The sequence below is a fragment of the Equus quagga genome, chromosome 14 (assembly GCF_021613505.1).
Source record: "Equus quagga isolate Etosha38 chromosome 14, UCLA_HA_Equagga_1.0, whole genome shotgun sequence".
In the NCBI taxonomy this organism is placed as follows: Eukaryota; Metazoa; Chordata; class Mammalia; order Perissodactyla; family Equidae; genus Equus; species Equus quagga.
The window spans coordinates 53,201,123-53,222,370 of record NC_060280.1 but is presented as its reverse complement, the minus strand read 5'-3'; the positions used below and the strand labels follow the sequence as shown (position 1 = coordinate 53,222,370).

At 34.5% G+C, this 21,248-nt stretch overlaps 1 protein-coding gene across 3 annotated transcripts in view; it reads right to left on the bottom strand.

The window, feature by feature from the left end:
* Positions 1-7,371: 7,371 nt before the first annotated feature.
* DYNC2H1 (dynein cytoplasmic 2 heavy chain 1) overlaps positions 7,372-21,248 on the bottom strand; it is a 289,228-nt gene continuing 275,351 nt past the window's right edge. For all 3 annotated transcript variants that reach the window (XM_046637538.1, XM_046637540.1, XM_046637539.1), the window contains 2 exons: positions 16,956-17,072; positions 7,372-8,017 (listed from right to left, as the gene is read on the bottom strand). In XM_046637538.1, the coding sequence (XP_046493494.1) occupies positions 7,859-8,017; positions 16,956-17,072 (276 nt within the window). In that variant the 3' untranslated portion in view covers positions 7,372-7,858. The remainder of the gene's footprint in view (positions 8,018-16,955; positions 17,073-21,248) is intronic.

Sequence of the window (21,248 nt, the reverse complement as noted above, 5' to 3'; positions counted from 1 at the left end):
AAATGTTTCTCAACAGGAGACTGGAGAAGTGAATTGTGGTCAATTCAAACATTCACACTGAAAAAGGGTCACAAAATACACACTATTTACATAGAAATAAAAACTGTATAAAAGTGATGGGGCCACTCCAAGATCAGAAGCAAATATTTGTCAAGTTAAGCAGAAATATCAAATATGGTTTAGGGATTCATTCATATTTAGAAAACCTATGAAGAAACCCAAAGAAATTAGAAAAAACAAAATTAGGGTAATCAACTTGGATAGAGGGTGGGAAATGAGATAGTGAAAATATATCAATGAGCTTAAGTGGTGTTGGTAATGTTCTTTTTAAGCCATGTCTTAGGTACAGGTGTTTATTCTATTATTCATTATAGTGTATATATACACTACATCTATCTGTGTTTGATTTACTTCAGTGTTCTTTATAAGCAAAAAGAAAGTCTTGATTTCATCGTTCACTTTATATAGTGAAGGAGACAGTGTCAGGAAGCCCTCAGGGCCCCTAGAACCATATTGTGCATGCAGACGACACTCAGTGTTTGGAGTAAAGGAAGCTTAGGTTGATAGTTTGGAGAGCTGAGTTCACAATTCAAAGAATTTTTTCCCCCATATTTTCTTCCTGAGTTTTACAGAGGTGATTTTTCAGTGAAAATAAGTAATGCAACAAGTATTTTGACTGGCACTGTCAATTCATTTTATCTTCTTGCTAGAAACTCTGCCGCAGCAAATATTTGTCAAGGTGAAGAATGGTCAACATGTGGTGCTGAAATATCCCTGTTCACTCCTTTTAGCACACTCAGTTCCAAGATGATAGATGCTAGAGAATTCAGCTTTGCTGACTTTGTTCTTTCCTTGAGGGGAGGGAGAGCTGAGTGAGTCTTCTCCCTTGCCACTGTGCCAATTTATTAGCTGAGCCTGTCACTTAACCTGTGTTTTATTTTTCTCATTAGTAAAATGGACATTATAATGAACATAATATCTATCTATCTGTCTGTGTGTCTGCCTATCTAGCTATCAACTATCTGGAGTAGTGCCTAACACGTAGTCAGTGCTATCTAAGCTTTAGTTATTATTTTTATATATTGGTCATACACTATTGGTTTTGAACAAAATTCTACAAATGACAGCTATTTGATTAAACTGTGGTTCATCTTATGAACACAGACTCGATGTTCAACATTAGAAACATAATCACAAATAAACCAGATAATATAAAACTTAAGATTATAATCAAATCATTCTCAGCTTTTTTATTTCTAGTTAGTGAATTAATATTTTATATAAAATTGTGATTTATGATTTATTTAAGCATTTAAATTTATATCCAGTCCCTAGAAGATGATATAACACAACCTTAAATTTAAATTTATGCTAGTTTATGCAATGTTATCATATGACATTTCATTTGACCTTCAAATCATACTTTGAAATGGAAATAATGATCCACATTTCATAGATGGAGAAATTTTAGCTCAGAGGGATCAGGTATCTTGGCGTAAGTAAACTGATGGGGCCAGTTTAAGGCTGGCAGCCCGGGGTCCAAACTCCAAGTCCAGGACTCTTGCTGCTGTACAATTAAATATAAGCTTGTAAAGTGACTTCAGTTAAACTTTCTGTTGACTCACCACTTCTCTTATTATTACAGATATTAAACTTTGAAATAGCACACATTTCTGATTGCAGCTATATGCTAAGGTAGAGATGCCATCTTTGCTTTTGATCTAAAACAATTTTATCGGGGGACTGGCCCCTTGGTGGAGTGGTTAAGTTTGTGTGCTCCGCTTTGGTGGCCCGGGGTTCACTGGTTCAGATCCTGGGAGCAGACCTACACACAGCTTGTCAAGCCGTCCTGGGGCAGCATCCCACATAGAAGAACTAGAATGACTTACAACTAGGATATACAACTATGTGCTGGGCTTCAGGAAGGAAAAAATAAAACAATTTAATCAAATACTAATTATATACAAATCCCAATGAACTCTCACTTGAGGTTATAAAAAGTTGAGTAAATTAACTTCCACAATAAGACAAACTACAAATAGACTAGAAAGCTCACAAATAAAGGAACTCTGAAGGGAATTATCTCAGAATGTGAATAGCTTTTATGCATTGTTTTTTCAAGTTCACATTTTTAACTCATCGATTTTCTTTAATTTTTAAAAGCTAGTGTTTTATTTGAATTATGAAAGCAATACATTCTCAGACCATTTGAAAAATGTAAAAATGTACCCAAAGTAAAGCAAAAATTACTTATCATTCATCTTTCTACCTATAGATAATCATTTAATATTTAAAAATATCCCCTTCTGGGATATGCTATATACACATTTTTACACATATTTCACATTAAATTACATTGTATAAAATACTTTATATCTTTTGTTCACTAACATTACATTTCAAGCATTTCATTTTTAATTATCATATGAAGACCAAATAGAATTTATTCCAGAGATGCTTATCATGCAAAGACAGCATAGCCACTCTGAATGATAAGTTGATGCTGACCTGAATGCTTTCCAGGACTGCGATGGTGTCACTGATCACTTCAGCTGAAGTCAAGAACAAATTTCATATCACCTTATTTAATTGGATGACTCTCATTATAGGGAAAGCTGTCCACGAGAGGGCACATAAACAATGAAGCAGTTGTCCTTCAGGGAACCTCCACCAAGTAACCAAAGGTATACTCATTTTGGAAAGATCTCTGCAATTGTTGAGGGATAAATGATCTACTGACGGTGCTTCTTTATATACTTGCAGCTCTCCTATGGCCACCCATAAGGTGCAAGTGTTTTGGGGAGGGAGGCAGGTTAATGTCTGATTTCTCCAGAAGAAGTGCAGTCCCACAAGTACACAAGGTGTCTCTGGAAAGAGTTTTGTTTACAGTTGTTGCCTGCCCAGGTGGGAGCTGCATCAGTCAGAGGGCACAGGTTGTAAGAGCTTCTAACTTAGGGCTCTCAGTCCAGTTTGAATATTTGAGTCAAGTCTTTGCTTTTGGAGGGACTGTCTGAGGTCAGTCAGTCTTGTTCTGTTTGTCCATACCACCAGCAAGGTGGCATTTATTTGCCCCATCTAGACTTGCTAAATGTCTCCTGTGTAAATGAAGTCCAGAGTTAAATGGTCCAGGGGTGGCAGCTATGCTCCACAAAGAGACCCAGGTTCCTTCTATGTTGTTGCTCTACCCATTGTGGCCACAAACACATGGCCCAAGATGGCAGTGTCCCTGTTCTAGGCAGCAGAATAAAGGAAGAGATGGAGAGAAAATGACAGTGATTACATCCTGTAAAGAAGGCGTCTAGAAGGCGCCCTGTGATATTTGTGCTCACAATTTCTTGGCCAGAAGTGAGTCACATGGCCATACTTGAATATAAGAGAAATAAGGAATTGTAGTCTTTATTCTGAGTATCCAGTTAAACACTGTATTATTATGATATAAACACTGTATTATTATGATAATAGAGGAGAATGAGTATTGGGAGATAAGTAGCAGTCTCTAACACAGAAAGAGTAGTGCTTTATGGGCAGCGAAGTAGCTAAAATTACAAACCAGTCAGCAGCTGCAGCATTGTTAAGGATATTACCACTACAGCAGAATCAGCTCTGTTCAAATAAATTCCCATTTTAATAACTGTTATCTCAAATAGAAATAAAGCCAACTTCCAAATCACATGGGTGTCACTGCCTTTAATAAATTCACCAAATTTTCTATCTAGGTTATGAGCTGATTCCATTATTTTTTCTGTATGGTTTAAGTTTGTATCTTCACTGCCTTGTGATCTTCCTGTAAAACACAAACTTCTTTTACTCTTTACCCCTACTTTGTTAACCAATAACGAATCCACTTCTAAAAACAAGGAGAAATCAAAGATCATCTATCCAGTGTGTTGAATCTTATCACATTCCACCTTCCCGTCTCTGCTTTTATCTCATTAAGTTTCTATTGACTTACTCCCTTTGACATGGTTCTCCGAAAGCAGAAAAGAGGGGGAAGGATAAACTAGACATAGACACAATCAGAATTCATAGTGGTGACAGCTGAATACTTGGTTGATACTTGTTTTTCCCTTTTCTTTTGTAAAAAAAAAAAAAAAAGCCTATTGCCATGTCTACACGTATAGAGAAGATCAACGTAGGCAGAGACATGTATTCTCCACAGGCTCACCTTTCTTTTCCTCCAGGTTAGGCTTATTTTTCCTGTTCTCCCACCAGTGACTTAACTATTTGAGTGTACTCATTTTTTCAGTGAGAAATTTGCAGTCTTACCATCTGGAAGGGCTTCTATATACTAAGGAGGGGAACTGGTTTGAGCTTTTGGGCCTCGACAGGTATACCTCTACTCTTATAATAAAGATTCGCCGATTGTCAGCATGAAACCCACCTGTCATGAAACCTTGATTATTAATTTTCCTCCTAGTTGAAATGTTAGAGAATCTCAAGTTCACAAGGAACAGTCAAACATTTAGAAAGGCAGGATTGTAAAGTAAAAATAAAACAAAATAAACAAAAATCCAACCAGACAGTCTCTAACATCCTTTTCATTTCCTAAGGCTTTTGATTCAAGGACACACATGCAAAGTAGTTGCCTTCTTTAAAGTGATCACACAGGGACAATGACGCTACCCTTGCTCAGATATTTTTGGAACTTATCTTTCAGATTTCCTTAAGAATCTTTGGATAGTTTTCAACTATCCTTAATGATGGAAAAAACTCATTCTTTGAGGATGGGTTTGATTTTGGGAACAATCTAAAATAATCTGGAGACAAATCTGATGATTAAGTTGTCTGGAAGCATTGATTCAATAAATGTACACTGAGCTCCAACATAAGCAAGTGCCAGAAATAAAAGCATGAAAAGTATACTTCCTGCTCTCAGGGTGCTTAAAGGAAGAGGGTCAAAAACAAGGGCGAGGAGGACTGACTCTTTTGAGTTTAACACTCTTCACATTGCAGGACTTTGTTTCTGTTTTTCTGTGTCCCGAGGGCCTGACACAGTCCTGCACTTTGCTTGCTCCACAGCTGCCTTCCTGCCAGGACTCCTTTGTGCTCACACTTCCTGAGGAGCCGGGTGGGACAGGATCAATCATCTAGACTTTATTTTGACAAAATGGCAATGAGTGAATGGAAGAAGTTGTCCCCACTTGACTACACTGATTTTGTTATTTTTGTTTTCTTACATCAGTCTCCACATCTTTCAGGAGTTATAGCAGAAAGTCTCAGAATAAAAGATAAAAGCTCCAGTATTACGTTAAGTGAAATGAGCCACACCAAGAAAGACAAACACCGTATGTATGATTTCACTCATATGTGGAAGATAAACAAACACATAGACAGAGAGAACAGATCAGTGGTTACCAGAGGGGAAGGGGCTGTGGCTGGGCACAAGGGGTTAAGGGGCACGTATGTATGGTGACTGACAATAATGTGCAATTGAAATTTCACAATGTTATAAACTATTATGACATCATAAAATAAAAAAATAAAACCCAAAACAGCAACCATAAAAGAGAAAAAAATAAAACCTCTAAAGAATTCTTGTTTAGAAATGCTTACCATGAGTTCAATTTCTGCTCTTTAAAACTTTTACTTTGGCATGTATACGCATTTAACGACTGCAAAAACTGAAAGATGAACAGAGGGCTGGCTGACGGGAGGAAGTATGTGAATGCTGGTATCTTCTTCCTAAACATATTTTTCTCTACTTGCTTTTACCTTTTCCATTGTTCTGCCTGTATTTTTCTTGTCATTCTGTGATGGTTAGCATCTCTAAACAATGTTGAATAGAAGTGAAAAGCCTTGTGTTCCTCGTTTTAAAGAGAATGCTTCTGTTTCCCCATTACGAATGATCTTTGAATAGGTTTTTCATAGATATTCATTCTTCATGCAAAGAAGTTCCTTCCTGTTCCGGATTTGCTAAGGTTTTTATTTTGAGAATCACTGTCTTGAATTTACCAAATACACAGCTGTTCCATGTTTTGTTTTGAGCCACTACAACGTCTGTGGGACCTGGGAATGGAAAACTGTTGTTTGCTGCTTCTACTCATTGAGAACCTCAAATAGTGTGTCCGTTGGACATTTTAGGTTGTTTTGATGTGGATCAAGACCGCCACAGGTAGAGAAGCCCAAGGTGTCCTGGCCTCCATGCCAATCTCTATGACCCAGTGGATTTTATGGTGTGGATTAGGGCTGCCCCAGGGAGAGAAGCCCAGGGCATCCTGGCCTACACGCCGATCTATATGACCCAATACATATCTAAAGTTATCCGACCACACAATAACCAGACCCCACCTGCACTGACACCATTTAATGACTTTTTACATCATCTTTCCTTTGTCTTGTAAAGAAATAACTCACATACCTATGCCTTATAAATTTAGCTCTAACCCTCAATACATTGCAGCTCTTTACTGCCCACGGGTCCTGTCCCCATGCTATTCCACACTATTCTCTGAATAAAAGAGCACTACTGCCAGACCTTGAGAGTCCAAGAGATCTTTCTTTTGACTCCTTGACTCACCAAGCCTGCATCATTTCGATTGGAGTTCCCATTCATCCAAAAAAAACTCTTACATTGTTTTTGGTCATACATTTTGCCCTAATATTAAAAACATGGCCTGTGTACACAGCAAATACATGTTAGTAGTGCCTCGGAGGCAGGAGAGATGAAAATGGAACTGCAGAAGGAACATGAAGGATTCCAACTGGTTTTGAAATTACTTAAAACATTTTAAATTTCTGAAAAAAATCCGAAGCAACCACCACAGCATGTAATATTTGTCCATTTTGGAAGAACAACAAATGTGTTATCCTTTGTAACATATTTTCAAAGCAAGTTTTCCAAAAGAAAAAAGAAAAGGAAAAGAAAATAAGTGAGCCCATTATTACCAAACTTTGATTAAATAATACATATAGCAAGTAGAGTTAGTCACTCCATCCCCTGGAATTCCACAGTCCTTTGCTGGTATTCCATATTACTTATTTCATTATACTATGTTTTTCCTATATGGATGTTTTCTTTTTATCTATTGTATCCTACATAAAAGTAGCCAAAAGAAAAGCCAGTATAACAATATTAATATCAGATAAAGAAATTTATAGTGAGACTATTTTTATATTTCACTGTCTATCATCTCTTAAATCTCTTAAAAGCAGAGACAGTGTTCAAATTTCTCATAAACTTTAAAATTAGAAAACAAAATATATTTATTTAAGCTTCCAACCATTGTGGAATTCTACTGTTTCACAGAAACAAATGGTAAAAAGTAATATACAGGAGAAATTACAACTTTTCATCGTTTAATTATTGTATTTGTAAAAGTTTTATCCTGGTTTCTGTGCTATTTATTCCCCATTTCTTTTGAATTACTTTGAGATGCTGTAACTGAACTATTTAAAGTATAATACATTCTTCAATGTTTAAAAAGAGAACATATATATGTATATCTAAAACCATGAAAAACTGAAAAAATATTAATGATCTTACATTTTATTAAATAATTATGATACAAAAATGATAGCCAAAATATTTATTACTGATTCCTTAAATACACTATTTTAAACCTCTTACTTAAAACATTAAAATTTTGAGCCAATGGAAAAGTGAACTGCCTCACAGAAATATTTAATGTTATAAAGGGTACATCATTTTAACATGAACTTCATTAAGATACTACTTTAAAAGGTGCACAATGCTGTCATTACCCATTAAAATAAAAACCCAAGGCAACCAACAACATAGGGTAACTATATGCTAATATTTTGAACTAACATTTCACATGTAGACTGACAACATATTTTATTTAAAGCTTAAATAAAAAATGTTTCTTTTTGCTAAGACAGCTTTTGTTGTCATTAGCTTCTACTGGTTTTTTAGAAATAGAGCTGCTCCACACTGAATCCACTGGTCTTGGTTGCCCCCACACGGAACATCAATGTTGGTTACCACGCGATCCCTTTCAGCACTTGTGTAAACAGGCAAAGATATGCACTCCTCAGGGGAATACGGACCATATGAACCCTGTTTAAAAAGAATTAATTTTGTTTTAAAATACAGCAATATACTCTTTTGAAGCAGATGACTAAATAAACAAAGGCACAAACACAAACTTTCCCAAATAATAATATTTATTTAACATTTTATTACGAAATATTTTGAATAAAGACTAGCATAATAAACCCCCGTGACATAGCTGCAACAATTATTAACTCATGGACAATCCTGTTTCATTTTATAACCTTCCCCTTGCCCCAAATATCGGAATATTTTGAACCACATCCTGCATATTATAAAATTTTATCTATCAATACTTAAATATGTCTATCACTAAATTATAAAAATATCACACTATTATCACACATGAAAATATTAACAATTATTCCTTAATGTCACTTTATATCCATGATCTCATTATCCTATAATTTTTAAAAGATTTTTTGTTAGAACCATAATTCAAATAAAGCCCATTTTTACATTTTGTTGATGTCTCAATCTCCTAAATTTATAGATTTTTCCTCCTTTTTTCCTTGTAATTTGTTTGCTGAAGAAGCCATACCAAAGAATTTTCCACAGTCTGACTTTTGTTGGCTCCATTCTCAGAGTATCCGGTTCTTCTGTTCCCTGTATTCTTGCAAAGTGGATCTGGAGGTGTGCTCAGATGCAGATTCAAAAACACCGTGTAGGCGGTACTGTGTACCTCCATTAAGAGGCTTATGTTTGGTCGTCTCTCTTTTCAGATATTAGAAGCCACTGACAATCATTATTACATTCAAGATTAAAAAATGGTAATCTAATTCTATCGTTCCTTTTTCATTTCTGGGCAGAAATATATCGTTTTAAAGAGAAACTTCGACTTATCAATCTTTTGATTATCATGAGGTACAGTTCATATGGGAAATGTTGGATAAAATGCTATCTAATTTCCGTTTATTCATATGCTTTCAAAATAAGGAATTTGTTCCCTAGTATACCATAAAGGTGATCAATGACCCTCCCCTCCTTTTTAAAAGTACCATTATGAACTGGTAGATTAAAATATATTTGATATACTTCAATTCAATGCAGTTGTTATCTTATTGATGTTCAAATTCTCGGTCTTTGCACAGTGGGAACTCTGTAAGTTGGCTCCTGAGCTTTTTTTGATGTGTCCCTAGTCATCTTCAATAGCTTTCTTGCTTTCTAGTATGTTATAGGATGTTACAAGCTCATCTTACACATTTCCTGTTCCAGAAATCAAATTAGCTGTTACTCTGAGGATCCTTGGTTCCTTTAATGAGAAATAGTCTTACAGATTGGTAATCTGGCTGCTAGGTATGATCTATCATTCTCCTTCTAGGATTTTTCAGTGACTGGAGTTTAGAAATACACATTTTTAAAGAAAAACATCATGAGTTCATAATACTATTTCCAATTCAAATTTAGGATTGATGCTTTTCTGAACTTATATAATTTTATTCAATTAATGAATTATATCTTAAGAATTGGAATGAAACTTAAGAGAAAAGTTAGACTCATTTCAGAATTTTACAAGTGATGAATCAGAAACCTATGGAGAATTTACCATGGCAACCTAGTTAGGAAGTGGCAAAGGTTTCGGCGTATGAATATTAGCACCTAAAGACGCTGTTATAGTTATTTTTCAAAAGAGAAGACATTTATGCAAACAAAACATTTTCAGGTTCTGGAGTACTTGTCTAAGAAGTCCTGACACTAAGTAGGTTACTCTGAGCATCAGTTTCCCTATTGTAGAAGAAAGATAAACAACACTTGTCCACCTAATAGGATGTTGAAAGAATCCAATGACGTAGTAAAGAGCTCAAATATAAAGTATTATTTATCAACATATCACTAATTCTTTGGACTACACACAAACACACACATATATATCTTTTCTTTACTCCCTAATTCTCACACCAACTAGAAAAAGAATCCCAGCTTTTTAGCATACACTACATGTTGTGGATAGTGCTATGATGGAAATAGAAATATCTTTTTCATCATGGAAAAATTTAAAACAAACATTCTATTAAGTCTAAGTGGACATCATATGAAATTTCATTATCTTTTCCAATCCTCATATCTCTCCCAGACACATACGCACACAAAAATACTATTCTGACTCTTCTTGTCCTTGATATGAATCAGTTAAGTTCCTTTGAAAACTCATTTATTCCTAACATTCCTAAACCTTAACCTAATAATACAAAATTCATTCTTTACACAGAATCATCGTGCAAATAGATAAAAAGGCAATCTGCCCTGAATTTTTCTAATTTTTCTCTATGTTTGTATTGATGATTCTGTCATTTATCCATTCATTTAACAGCATTTTATGTGCTAATGCTGTGCCTAGAATTATAAAGGCTAAGCATTTCAGTTATATACTCAAATAGAGAAAATAATAATCATCTTTGAAGCTTAAAATTTAGTTTAGAAAACAATACATATCAAATATATACGATATAATTTTTGGAACAATTGGTATTTTAGAAAATCATTATAAATGAAACACAACTCTGGGGTATGTTAACAAGGATTAATGGAGAGAATGAATCCTGAGTTGAGCCTCAGAAAAAAATATAGGATTTGGAGTAAAGAGAATTTCAACCATTATTAGTCATTGCCTAATCGCTTCCCTCTTTTCCAATTTTGCTTAAATGGCAAAGCTTTAGAATTCAGAAATTCCTGCAATTTTCATAACTCCTTAGCCATTCTTAAAGTTAATAACCTAGTACAAGTTTTCTTTTCGTGTTGGCTTTAAATTCTTTAGCAAAGGGCAGGCAAACATCACATATTTGTTGGACTGAAATGATCTGAATCTATGAATGCCTATCTATAATTCCAGGAAAGCTCTTAAATTATCTTCTTTTGCCACCTGATATATGCTTTTCTTCCCATAACTTCTATGGTCAAAAATGAAAATAGAAATATCTCATTTTAATGTTTTACACTGCTATTCATTTCTATTCAGGAGATTTTCTGTATATCTCCTCATTTAAATGCCAGGCAATTTTCTCTTTAAATTAGGAACTTAACAGTTAACGCAAAGTTGATTCTTTGTATATTCACTAACAGTTTACTAGCTTATATATATATTGCCAAATCCTTCCAAATCTGCTTTTGGTTGTAGGCCTTTTGTTCATTTTAAGGTGAGGATACAAATTTTTCCACCCAAAGCTACAGTTAAAAGCAAAGCACCACAGTTGCTTCTTAAAATTTTGCTTGTCATTTCTCAAAATCTCTTAAATGGTTAATGTTATAACTTTCTGTAAAAAAGTCAAATGGACTTGCTCTTAGGTCACCAATAAATAAATACTAGAGTAGCAGGGCCAAGTACCTAGGCATTCTCACTATCAGAACAATATCTTGTACAGATATTGTTTAACTAAATTAAATTCTTAAGACACAATTCCCTCTTGAACATGTTTCTCTTAGACAAAGTATAAGACCCTGCTTGGCTGAAATATTTAGATGAAACTAAAATTTTATTTATTTGGCCGATGTCAGCATCATTATACTAAAACACATATGAAGGCAAATCAAAATATATTTCTCACTGGTTTATGCATAAAGTCGAACTAACTTATTCTAATACATACCTTCTGAACTTTTATGAATCAAGTCAGTGAACAGTTATTTTTAGAAAAGAAGATATTAGGAAATCAGAGCTTTAATGTACATAAAAGTGGCATAATTTAGTATTACAATTCTGGAAAAAATAAGTATCTCAAGTTAGGAAACAAAATAACTTATCAACAATGAATATTTTGAAAGACTGTTCTGTCAAGAATGTCCAGCTACTCTTTAAAACGTATTTTAGTAGAGAAATACTTACCCTGTATTTTTCAATAATATGCTGCTAACAGCATTGCTTTCATAATAAGTCTTTAAGGAAAAAAACTGTCACATAGAAAAAGATATTAATTAAATATTATTTTTAAACCAGAGTGCATACAAGTCAGAGCTTTCAGCGTACACCTTCTGATATACATGGTGATAATATTTTAATATAGATAAAAGTAATATACAGTAAAGACTGTTTTTGTGAGTGGCTTGTGGAATCATTTTATAGTCATATTTTCCCTGGAAATGAAATTGTTTCTGAAATTGAATTGTCAATTGCGATGCCTACTGGAAGGTCTAGGCCTGTGGGGTTCAGGCTGGGGTGCAGCTTCCAAGTCACTGTGGGGCTGATAAACCCTAAGTAGCATTCTTTACGAGAAAAACAGAACAAAGGAAAATTGACTTCCTGTGGAACGTCAGAACAGAGCATCCTCTGACTGACCTATTCCATAACGTAGCGTTTCCCAAACTGTATTATACAGAACACTAGGTCGAGATGAAGGATGGGGCATAGGCGCATGAAAAGGTTGTGTGGTAGGTAATCTTTGGGCCTTCTTAGGATTTTTAATATTCTCAAATACATCATGAATTTCCAAGGGCAGGTGATATTTTGTTTATTAAATTTATTTACTTAAATTTTCACAGAGAACCATTATGGAATAACATATAAAACAGTTTTGGGGAAATGCTTCGGAGAAGATGAATGTTTTTTTGGGTAAAATCCCTTAGGAAAATCTTAATTTGGACCTATATTAATTTAACCACAAGTATTGAGCTGAAAGTGGAACAACTTTAAGAACTTGCATCATGAATGAATGAATGTATAAATGAATAGTGTGAGTATAGGTTATATTATCTTAGTGGACATAGATTAACAGTAAACAGAAACACCAGGAAAATATTTTTACCAGCATTTTACTGACTTTTAATTCCCCTTGAGAATTCCTAATTCTAATTTTGTTAATTGGCAAAGCATATTGCATTTACAATAGAAGCAATAGTAGAGGATATTTGTTGCTAATATCCTTTGCCAAGTATTACCACATCCTAAAACAATATCAAAGAAGTCCTTCAATCTTATGCAAACTAAAATGTTCTTTAAAAAACAGAGGTGCTATCTACCTTACTGCAACATTGTGCAAATGACTCGGTTGTTGGGCATGTTTCTGCTGAAATGAAGCTATTCGGGACTACTAGGTGCCAGATAATACTGTGGAAATAATTTGTGAAAAGGCTTTCTTCTGGCCTAAAAGGGATTAGTCATTTCATCCAAGTTTATCAAACGATTCTGGTCTTTCTGCAATGAAGCAGCTGTAAGAGTAAATGGCAAAAGTAATTCTTTTTCACTGCCTTACATAAATTGATGTTGATGCTTCTTTTGATTTTATGCTGGTTCCCTCCCTTCCAGTAAAATGCATTAAAATGTTAATGTCCCTCCCTTAATTCTGTAAAATTTATTAAAAATAGCTACAGCTGCCCTAAAAAAAACACTTTCTTGAACAAAATAATGTTTAACTCAAGCCGAAGTTGCAGAGTTTAACAGTTTATGTAGAATAGGCAAAATATTTTGTTAAGGGGCCAGATAGTAAATATTTTAGGATTTGTGGGCCATTTGGTTTCTGATACATCAATTCGACTTTGCTGCTGTAGTCTGAAAGCAGCCGCAGCCAATATCTACACAAGTGGGAATGGCTGTTTTCCAAACAAAACTTTATTTATAGACACTGAAATTTGAATTTCATATAATTTTCACATCATGAAACATTATTCTTCTGAGCTTTTCAACTATTTAAAAACATAAAAACAATTCATAGCTCACAGGGCTACAGGCAGCACACTGGATCTGGCCTGTGGGATTTAGTTTTCCAAAATCTGATTTATACCGTTAGGTTGTTTCAGTATTAGGCCTAAGATTTAAGAGTGACAACCCGGATTTGAATTTTAGTTGCCCACCTATTAACTACGTTACCTGGGTCAAGTTACATGATCTTTTAAGCTTCAGTTTTCTTAGTTTAAAATGGAGATAATAGTTCCGATTTCAAAAGTTTTTGGAAGGTCTAAATATCTTGTATTCTCAACACTTTTCACAGTGCTGGGAACACAATCAATACAAATAAATGCTAACTGTTATTGTTCAAACACTAGTGCTACCATTGCGGGATCCATGACAAACCACTTCCCTTACCTGATTCTCAGTTTCTTCATCAGCAAAACAGAAAGAAAACCTGCTCTATCAAAGTCACAGGATTGCTATGAAAGGTATATGTAATTTTACCTCACCCTGTGCCAATCACCCACCTTCTCACTGCTAGACCCATTTTCCAAAACTACAAATCTGATCTTATCACACTCCTGTTCTAAATTCTGAATGGCTTCCTACTGACCATAAGATGGTCTAAACTCCTTGGCATGGCTACACGGCTTCTCATACTTGGTCTTGGCTTTCTTTTCTAACCACATCCCCTATCACTCTCCACATGAACCATACATTCCAGATGTACTATACTTGCAGTTCCCAGAATAACCTACGTTCTTTTCATACCTCCATGCATTTAAACATGCTGCCCCTTCTATCCGGAATGCCTAGGCCCTATCTTTTTTGAGTTTGTCCTCGAACTTTTCTTACTCATGCCTTGACTATATTTCTGAGAGAAGCTGCCTTCTCTCTCTGTGAGGGCATCTGACTTTCCCCATCTGCTTACACATGATAGAGCTGAGGCCTCCCTTATTTGCTGGCACTTTATGTAAACCTCTATTATTGTACTTCTAACTCTGAATTGTAATAGTTTCTTTCCCTGTTTGCTCTCTCAGTCAAGAGAAGACTCTGATGGAAGAGGTTTATTTATCTTTGTAACCTCAGTGTTCAGCATAATATATGGTATATAGGAATGTAACAAGTAATTAATGATGACTAAAAGCACTTAGTAAAGTATAAAGCACTATACGAAATAAGATAATCATCATACTATTGTGAAACATTTTAAAATATTGGCATCAGGATAAGTTAGACTTACCATGTATGAGGCACTGTGCTGGATACTTCACACACACAGGAAATTATTTAATCCTCAACATGGTCCTATAGAAATATGATTATCTCCACTTTCAAGTGAGGAAACTGGCCCAGTGAGCTTAGGTAACTTGCCCCAAATCACCCTGCTCACAATTTGGGGAGCTGGGAATGGAATTTAGTCTGTTAGACTCCAAAATTTTGTGTTCTGAAACACTTAGTAATATGCCTCATATTCTCTCCTTCTCAGCTGATATAGGAAAGAGTCTGAAAGCAGTGAGATTATATGGAAAGAAGAGGCTCACTGTAAAGGAAGAGGGAAGAGGGAGGTGGGGACGCACCATACATCTTTCCATTACGTGTCATGAAGAAGTGCAAAGGCCCACGGGAAAGTCTCTTTTATAAAAATAATAAAATATTCATATTATCTTTTAGCCATCTCTTTCATTGGCTAAATACTCCAATTCATTTTACCTCTCTTTACATGAGTTATTTTCAAGTTAAATTAATTTTTAGCTTTCTATTCTAATCCTGATCTTTTAAAGTGTGAGGAATAAAACTGGATAGAAATAATATATGAAGTAAAATATTCTGGAGGGATAAATTCTGAGTCGTGTAATGTCATGTTGCTTTTCATACAACTCAGTAATGGACTGGCTTTTTCCATAACAACATTACATTCCTGATTTGCATTCAGCTTATGGTCGATTATGTGGGTAATGCTCCAGGTCATTTTCTTCTGTATTCATGCCTACTCGGTTATTCTCCATGCTCTATTTTTATCCCTGGGGTTTGTCATTAAGTGAACTAGTTTATACATGTCCTACTTTTTTCCCTATCAAGGTCATTATATAGCTTTTAATTTTGTTTGCCAGAGAATTAACACTTCACATAGTTTTGAGTCATTTGAATGCATCTCTGTCATCATATACAACTTTACTTGTTATGGTTACAACCCTTAGCAAATTCTACGTTTAACTTTTGTATATAACTTTCAATTTGGTTCACCCACCCAGTGTGTGTAATCCATAATTTATCAACTTTTTGATAGAAATTTCTTATAGGAATTAACAGTCAGATTGAAATAAAATAAAGATTATTTCAACTTCTTTCTCTGTGTGATATCTCACTCTAATACTAGAGACAATGAAGCTGACATGAGGAAGAAATGGGGGCTTTCACAGAAGTGGACGATCTTTTAGCTCTCTATGCAATGACTGCTAATTATTGCTACAGCTTTATGAGTTTTTTTTAAAATAAATATTCTGATGTATTGATTTTTATTTTACAAAGAGAGTTACAATAATTGGGAAATTTAATGACTCTTTCCCAATAAGAAAACTCATTTTTCTTGTAGTAAGCAGTATATGAAACAGTTTTGTTGGTCATTAGATATAGAATCAAAACTTTAAAGTTTATCCACATATATTCACACTTAGATTTTAAAATTTTATTTTTGTTTTCGTTCTGTGCCTCATCTACATCTATGTCTTCCTTTAAAAGCAAATATCCCCCAAGTTCCACTGCTGAAAGTTCTTTCAATAATTGAAGGTTTTAAAAAGGGAAAAAGTTAACCAAGTAAGTCTTTGTCAAGCCTGTTTTCTTCATCTGCCTATCAGCAGCACAGTGTCACAGTATGATATAACATCTTGATACCGTCAATATCTGCATGCCTAACTACGGGGAAGTCATCTAACCCATGTGTGCACACATTTCCTCGTTTGAAAGTGGGAATAACAAGATCCCTTGCAGGCTGCTCTGAAGAGCATATGAGGTAAAGTAGATAAAGCATTTAGCACATTGCTGAAAATAATAGGAACATAACGCATGGTAGTTCATACTATCATTAAAGGCTTTCTTACTAGGCTTAAATTATTTAGAAATTAAAAACTAAAATGTTATTCTTTCTACAACAAAATGAAGATTTTAAAATGTCCCATACATCTTAAAAATTATAAAGGACACAATATTTTTTGACTGTAAATTTGTTCAAATGCAAGAGAGATTAGAAAGTAAACAAAAAATACATAGGTCAAGAATATCTGATTGAAAAGATAAAATCTAGAATGAATTTATTAAAACTTGTATCTGTTAAAAATGTATTACCTGTGGAATCCAGGCCATAAAACAAGGGAGAACTGATGATACACTAGGAGAATCATGCTGATTTTCAGAAAGTCGATTTCCGTCAAAACTGCAACCTTCTAGTAATAAACCGCTGATCTGCCATGGAAACATATAAACCATTAAAATATGTATTAAAGCCTGAAATGTCAGGAGTTACTGTATTATATTTTAAAAGAAAGGCAGCACTTTGCATTGTGACTATGTATTACAAATAATGTGAAAACAAAGATTATGGTATTTTATCTGTGAATAAAAAAGGTGAAGACCTGGACCAGTGTTCACTGTGAACTTCCTTTAGATTGAATTCTCAATTTTAGTGAATATTTTAGAAAAAAGTACTTACAAATGTCATCAGTTATATAACTGCAGGTGCCTTGGCACTAGATTAATGGAAATATAACGGCAAAAGGTAAAAAGTCATTCTTTCTCCAGGAGGGGGAAAGAAAAGCATAATTAGAGAACAAGAACATGTGTTTAGAATCCTGACATCAGTTTTTAAAGAACAGAACAAAGTTCAGAAACTTTAATGCAAAAACTTCTTGACAAGCCATGCAGAGCTGAAAGAAGAATAAAGGACAAGGAGTTAATCTTCTTCTCTAAATTGGCCTTGGTATTTATACCAATTTAAGAAATTGCAAAAATAAAAATATAATTATTTGGTAATATTAGTTCACATTTCTTATTTAAAAGTGTTCATTCTTTCAGTTTCTGCAGTGTTAATCTACCCTGAGTTTATCTAACAGCAAAAAATGTAGAGTCAGTATTTTGAATTCAGAGCCATATCCATATTCTCATAATTTGAACTTGATAGAAAATATAAACAATCTTATAAATTTACATAGTACCTTTAAGTTTTAACATACTAAATGAAACCACTGTAGAACTTGAGAGACAAGAGAACACTTTAAGTTGGAAGAGTTAAAATCATTTTCAGCTGTATTATATAGTCAGGGAATGGATTAGGTATGAGGCTGTACTAGGAGAGTATGCCTTGACAAATAGTTTTGAACAGCTAATTTTACAGTAAGTTGCTGTATCCCAGAAAAGATAAGCAAGCTGTTTGCTAGTGAAAGATAAAATAAAAATAGAATATAATATAGAGTAGATATATAACATAATATAGGGATAAAAATGGAATTATTGAATATTTAAGTTCAATATTCTCTGTCCTATACCATTGATATGATGACATACAGGCCACTTCAAGAGTTGCTGAAGTATTTTGGCCTTGAAAAAACGTAAATAAAAATTTAGAGAGTACCTGCTAATTTCAGTGCTAGAAATTCTTCAGGCAAGATAATTCTTTTAATGCCTCTTTGAGAAATTTTATTGAGTTTTGAGCTTTTTGTCTCTACGGAAATTTGTAAAAGTAGTCCCCACTGACAGTGACACAACTTGACTATAATATGCATATACTGAGACATAAACTCATCATTTTCCTCTGCGAACCAGGAGGTGGGAGGGGTGAAACATACTATTCTCTGGAGTCCTATTTCAGTAATTGGCACTATTGACCAGGCAGTTGCTTAATCAGACACCTGGGAGACATTCTTGGCTCCCTTTCCCGAACTTCCCACATGCCGTAAACTACCAAGTCCTGTCACTTCTAGTAAACATCTTCTAAATTTGTCCTTTTCTCTCAACACTCTCCATCAATACTCTATTTTGGAATTTAAAATAAATTTTTGGAATTTAAAGACATTCTTTTTCCTTAAAATGGAATGAAAACATAAGAACGTCAAAAAGCAATACCCTATTGTTTATATAATAAAATGATAATATATCAGGGATTAGAGTGGTATCAACAAATGGTAGCTTTGTTCCAACTGGAGTTCTGCATTAAAGGAAAGAGTAAAATCAGACAGGCCCAAAATATTACCTTTATTATTGAAAGAGAGATTGGAGAGATAACAGGTCGCCAGGCAAATGGACTTCCTAATAATAAACTCAAGAATTTGGCGGGCTTAACTTCTAGTTACAACAGTATTAAGCTAAGGATCCAGCTGCGTGAGGTGCAGAGCCTGCCCTGAAGGAGCAGAGCAGAATGAGTACACCCAAGAGAAAAGCATACAGAAGGCGCAGTATTTGGCCCTGGGTTTCTATTTCAAACTCATAATCTGATAAAGTGACGCCTTTCCTGGGAAGAGAGGAGTAAGGTAGAGAGAGTCTAGGGGTATCAACATTAGTAAATATCCCTCCACACAGAAGAAAACAGAGGTGGGAAATAAGAATTCTCCTCTAACAATATATTTAAAATACTTGGAAAATTGCCTGATATATAGTAAGTGCTCAACAAGTATTAGCTATTATTGTTTATTTAATCTAATCCATCTTCTAATTTCTAGACATTTAGAATTATTTTAGAGAGTGTGTATCCATTTAAGTGAGGCTAAATAAAAGCTTGAGTGGAAATCATTTGGATAATTCTAGTCAAAAAACTTGCCTATAATATGCAATTTTGCAAAATATTTTCCAAATTTATTCTAGATAATTGAGTCTATTCTACCATTTGATTTATACATCAAAGAGTTAAGTGATGTGTTAGGGCACGCTTTCTAATTTCATCAATGCTGTACTTCCATTCTCTTTTTCACCCCCATTAAATGATAAACCGTATTAAAATACTCTTTATACTTATGCATATACTTATGGGTCATACTTCATACTCCACTAAAAGTTTGTTAGAAGTTTATTTTAGCCATTAGTGCCTTATTGTGCATGACACATACCCCTTGGATGCAAAAAACAATTATTGAAATGAGAGCTCATTTGTTTATGTTATATTAAAAGAACCACATTGTTGAGGCTGCCTCTTGACATCTGTACAAATGTACTATTTTAGTCAAACGCACATAATTAAGGGATCTAAATGTGCATCTCTTGTCATAATATCATTTCCTCTAATTATTCTTGTTTTGCTTATAAATGCATAGCTTTCAATTTATCAGAACAGAACCAGAATAAAATCATTAAACCAAAAAGAAGAAATCTGTACTCAATGTTATTCACATTTGAACCTCTAATTAAAACAGCTGAAAACAAAGGGGCAATCGCAAAAGTATGAGAAATTAAAAAAAAAACACATTTAGTTTTGTTTACAGTTTCAAAACCACTTATTAAGGGATAGTGTGGATCAGGCAGACCAGAATTGCCTAAGTATATTCCAAATAACCAACTACAATACCCCAATCTATTTTGAAAGGGCTATTCACAATCTTACTCAACTCAGCTTCTTGTCTCAAAAGGGGTTATCAACAGCAACAGTACTGACTTTGTTCACTAAAAACAGGATTAAAGCCATTAATTTATTTTATATGATCTTGAATTTCTTGAACACTTCTGATTTTAACAAGTGAGTTTCATGTTAAACTCTGAGTTTTGTTTTGGTAAGTTATTGTATGGCTTTTTTTTTGCCAGAACCTTCCTCTTAAAAATTAAAAAGTATTTCAAACACACAGAAAATCATAAAAATATTTTTAAACCTACAAGTTCCTACCACTCAGTTTAATTATACTTTAACACACAGCCACGTTTGTCCCACATTTCTAAGCAAATAAACCATCACAGATATAGCTGAAGTCCTCTGTGTACACCTTGCCTTTCCTGTTCCTCTTCTGTCCTCACCAAACCTAGTCATTATCCTGAATTTAGTTTTACATGGTTGTTAAATATATATGTATCCATAAGCAATAAATGGTATTGTTTTTCATGTTTCTGAACTATACGTAAAGGGAACATTTTACATACCATTTTGTAACCTACTCCTTCCCTTCATCACTGGTCTAGGTGCATCTTTTTTTCTTTGTTTTAAGATTGGCACCTGAGTTAACATCTGTTGCCAATCTTATTTTTCCCCTCTTCTTCTCCCCAAAGCTCCCCCAGTTCTGGTTCTGGTTCTGGCTGTGCTACAACCATGTAGCACATGGTGGGATGTGTACAACCACGCTGGGATGCTGCCTCAGCATGGCTTGATGAGTGGTGCCATGTCCGCGCCCAGGATCCGAACTGGTGAAACCCTGGGCCGCCAAAGCGGAGTGTGCGAACTTTATCACTCAGCCACGGGGCCGGCCCCTAGGTGCATCCTTTTTGTTCTTTCATTTTTAACAGTTTCAAAGTATTTCGTTGTATTAACATACAACAAATTATTTATCCATTCTTCTGCTGATGGACATTTAAGTCATTCCAACTGTTTACTATTATAGCACTGCAATAAACATTATGGTATGTCTCCTTATAGACATCTGCATAAATTTCTCTAGGTACAAAGATGAA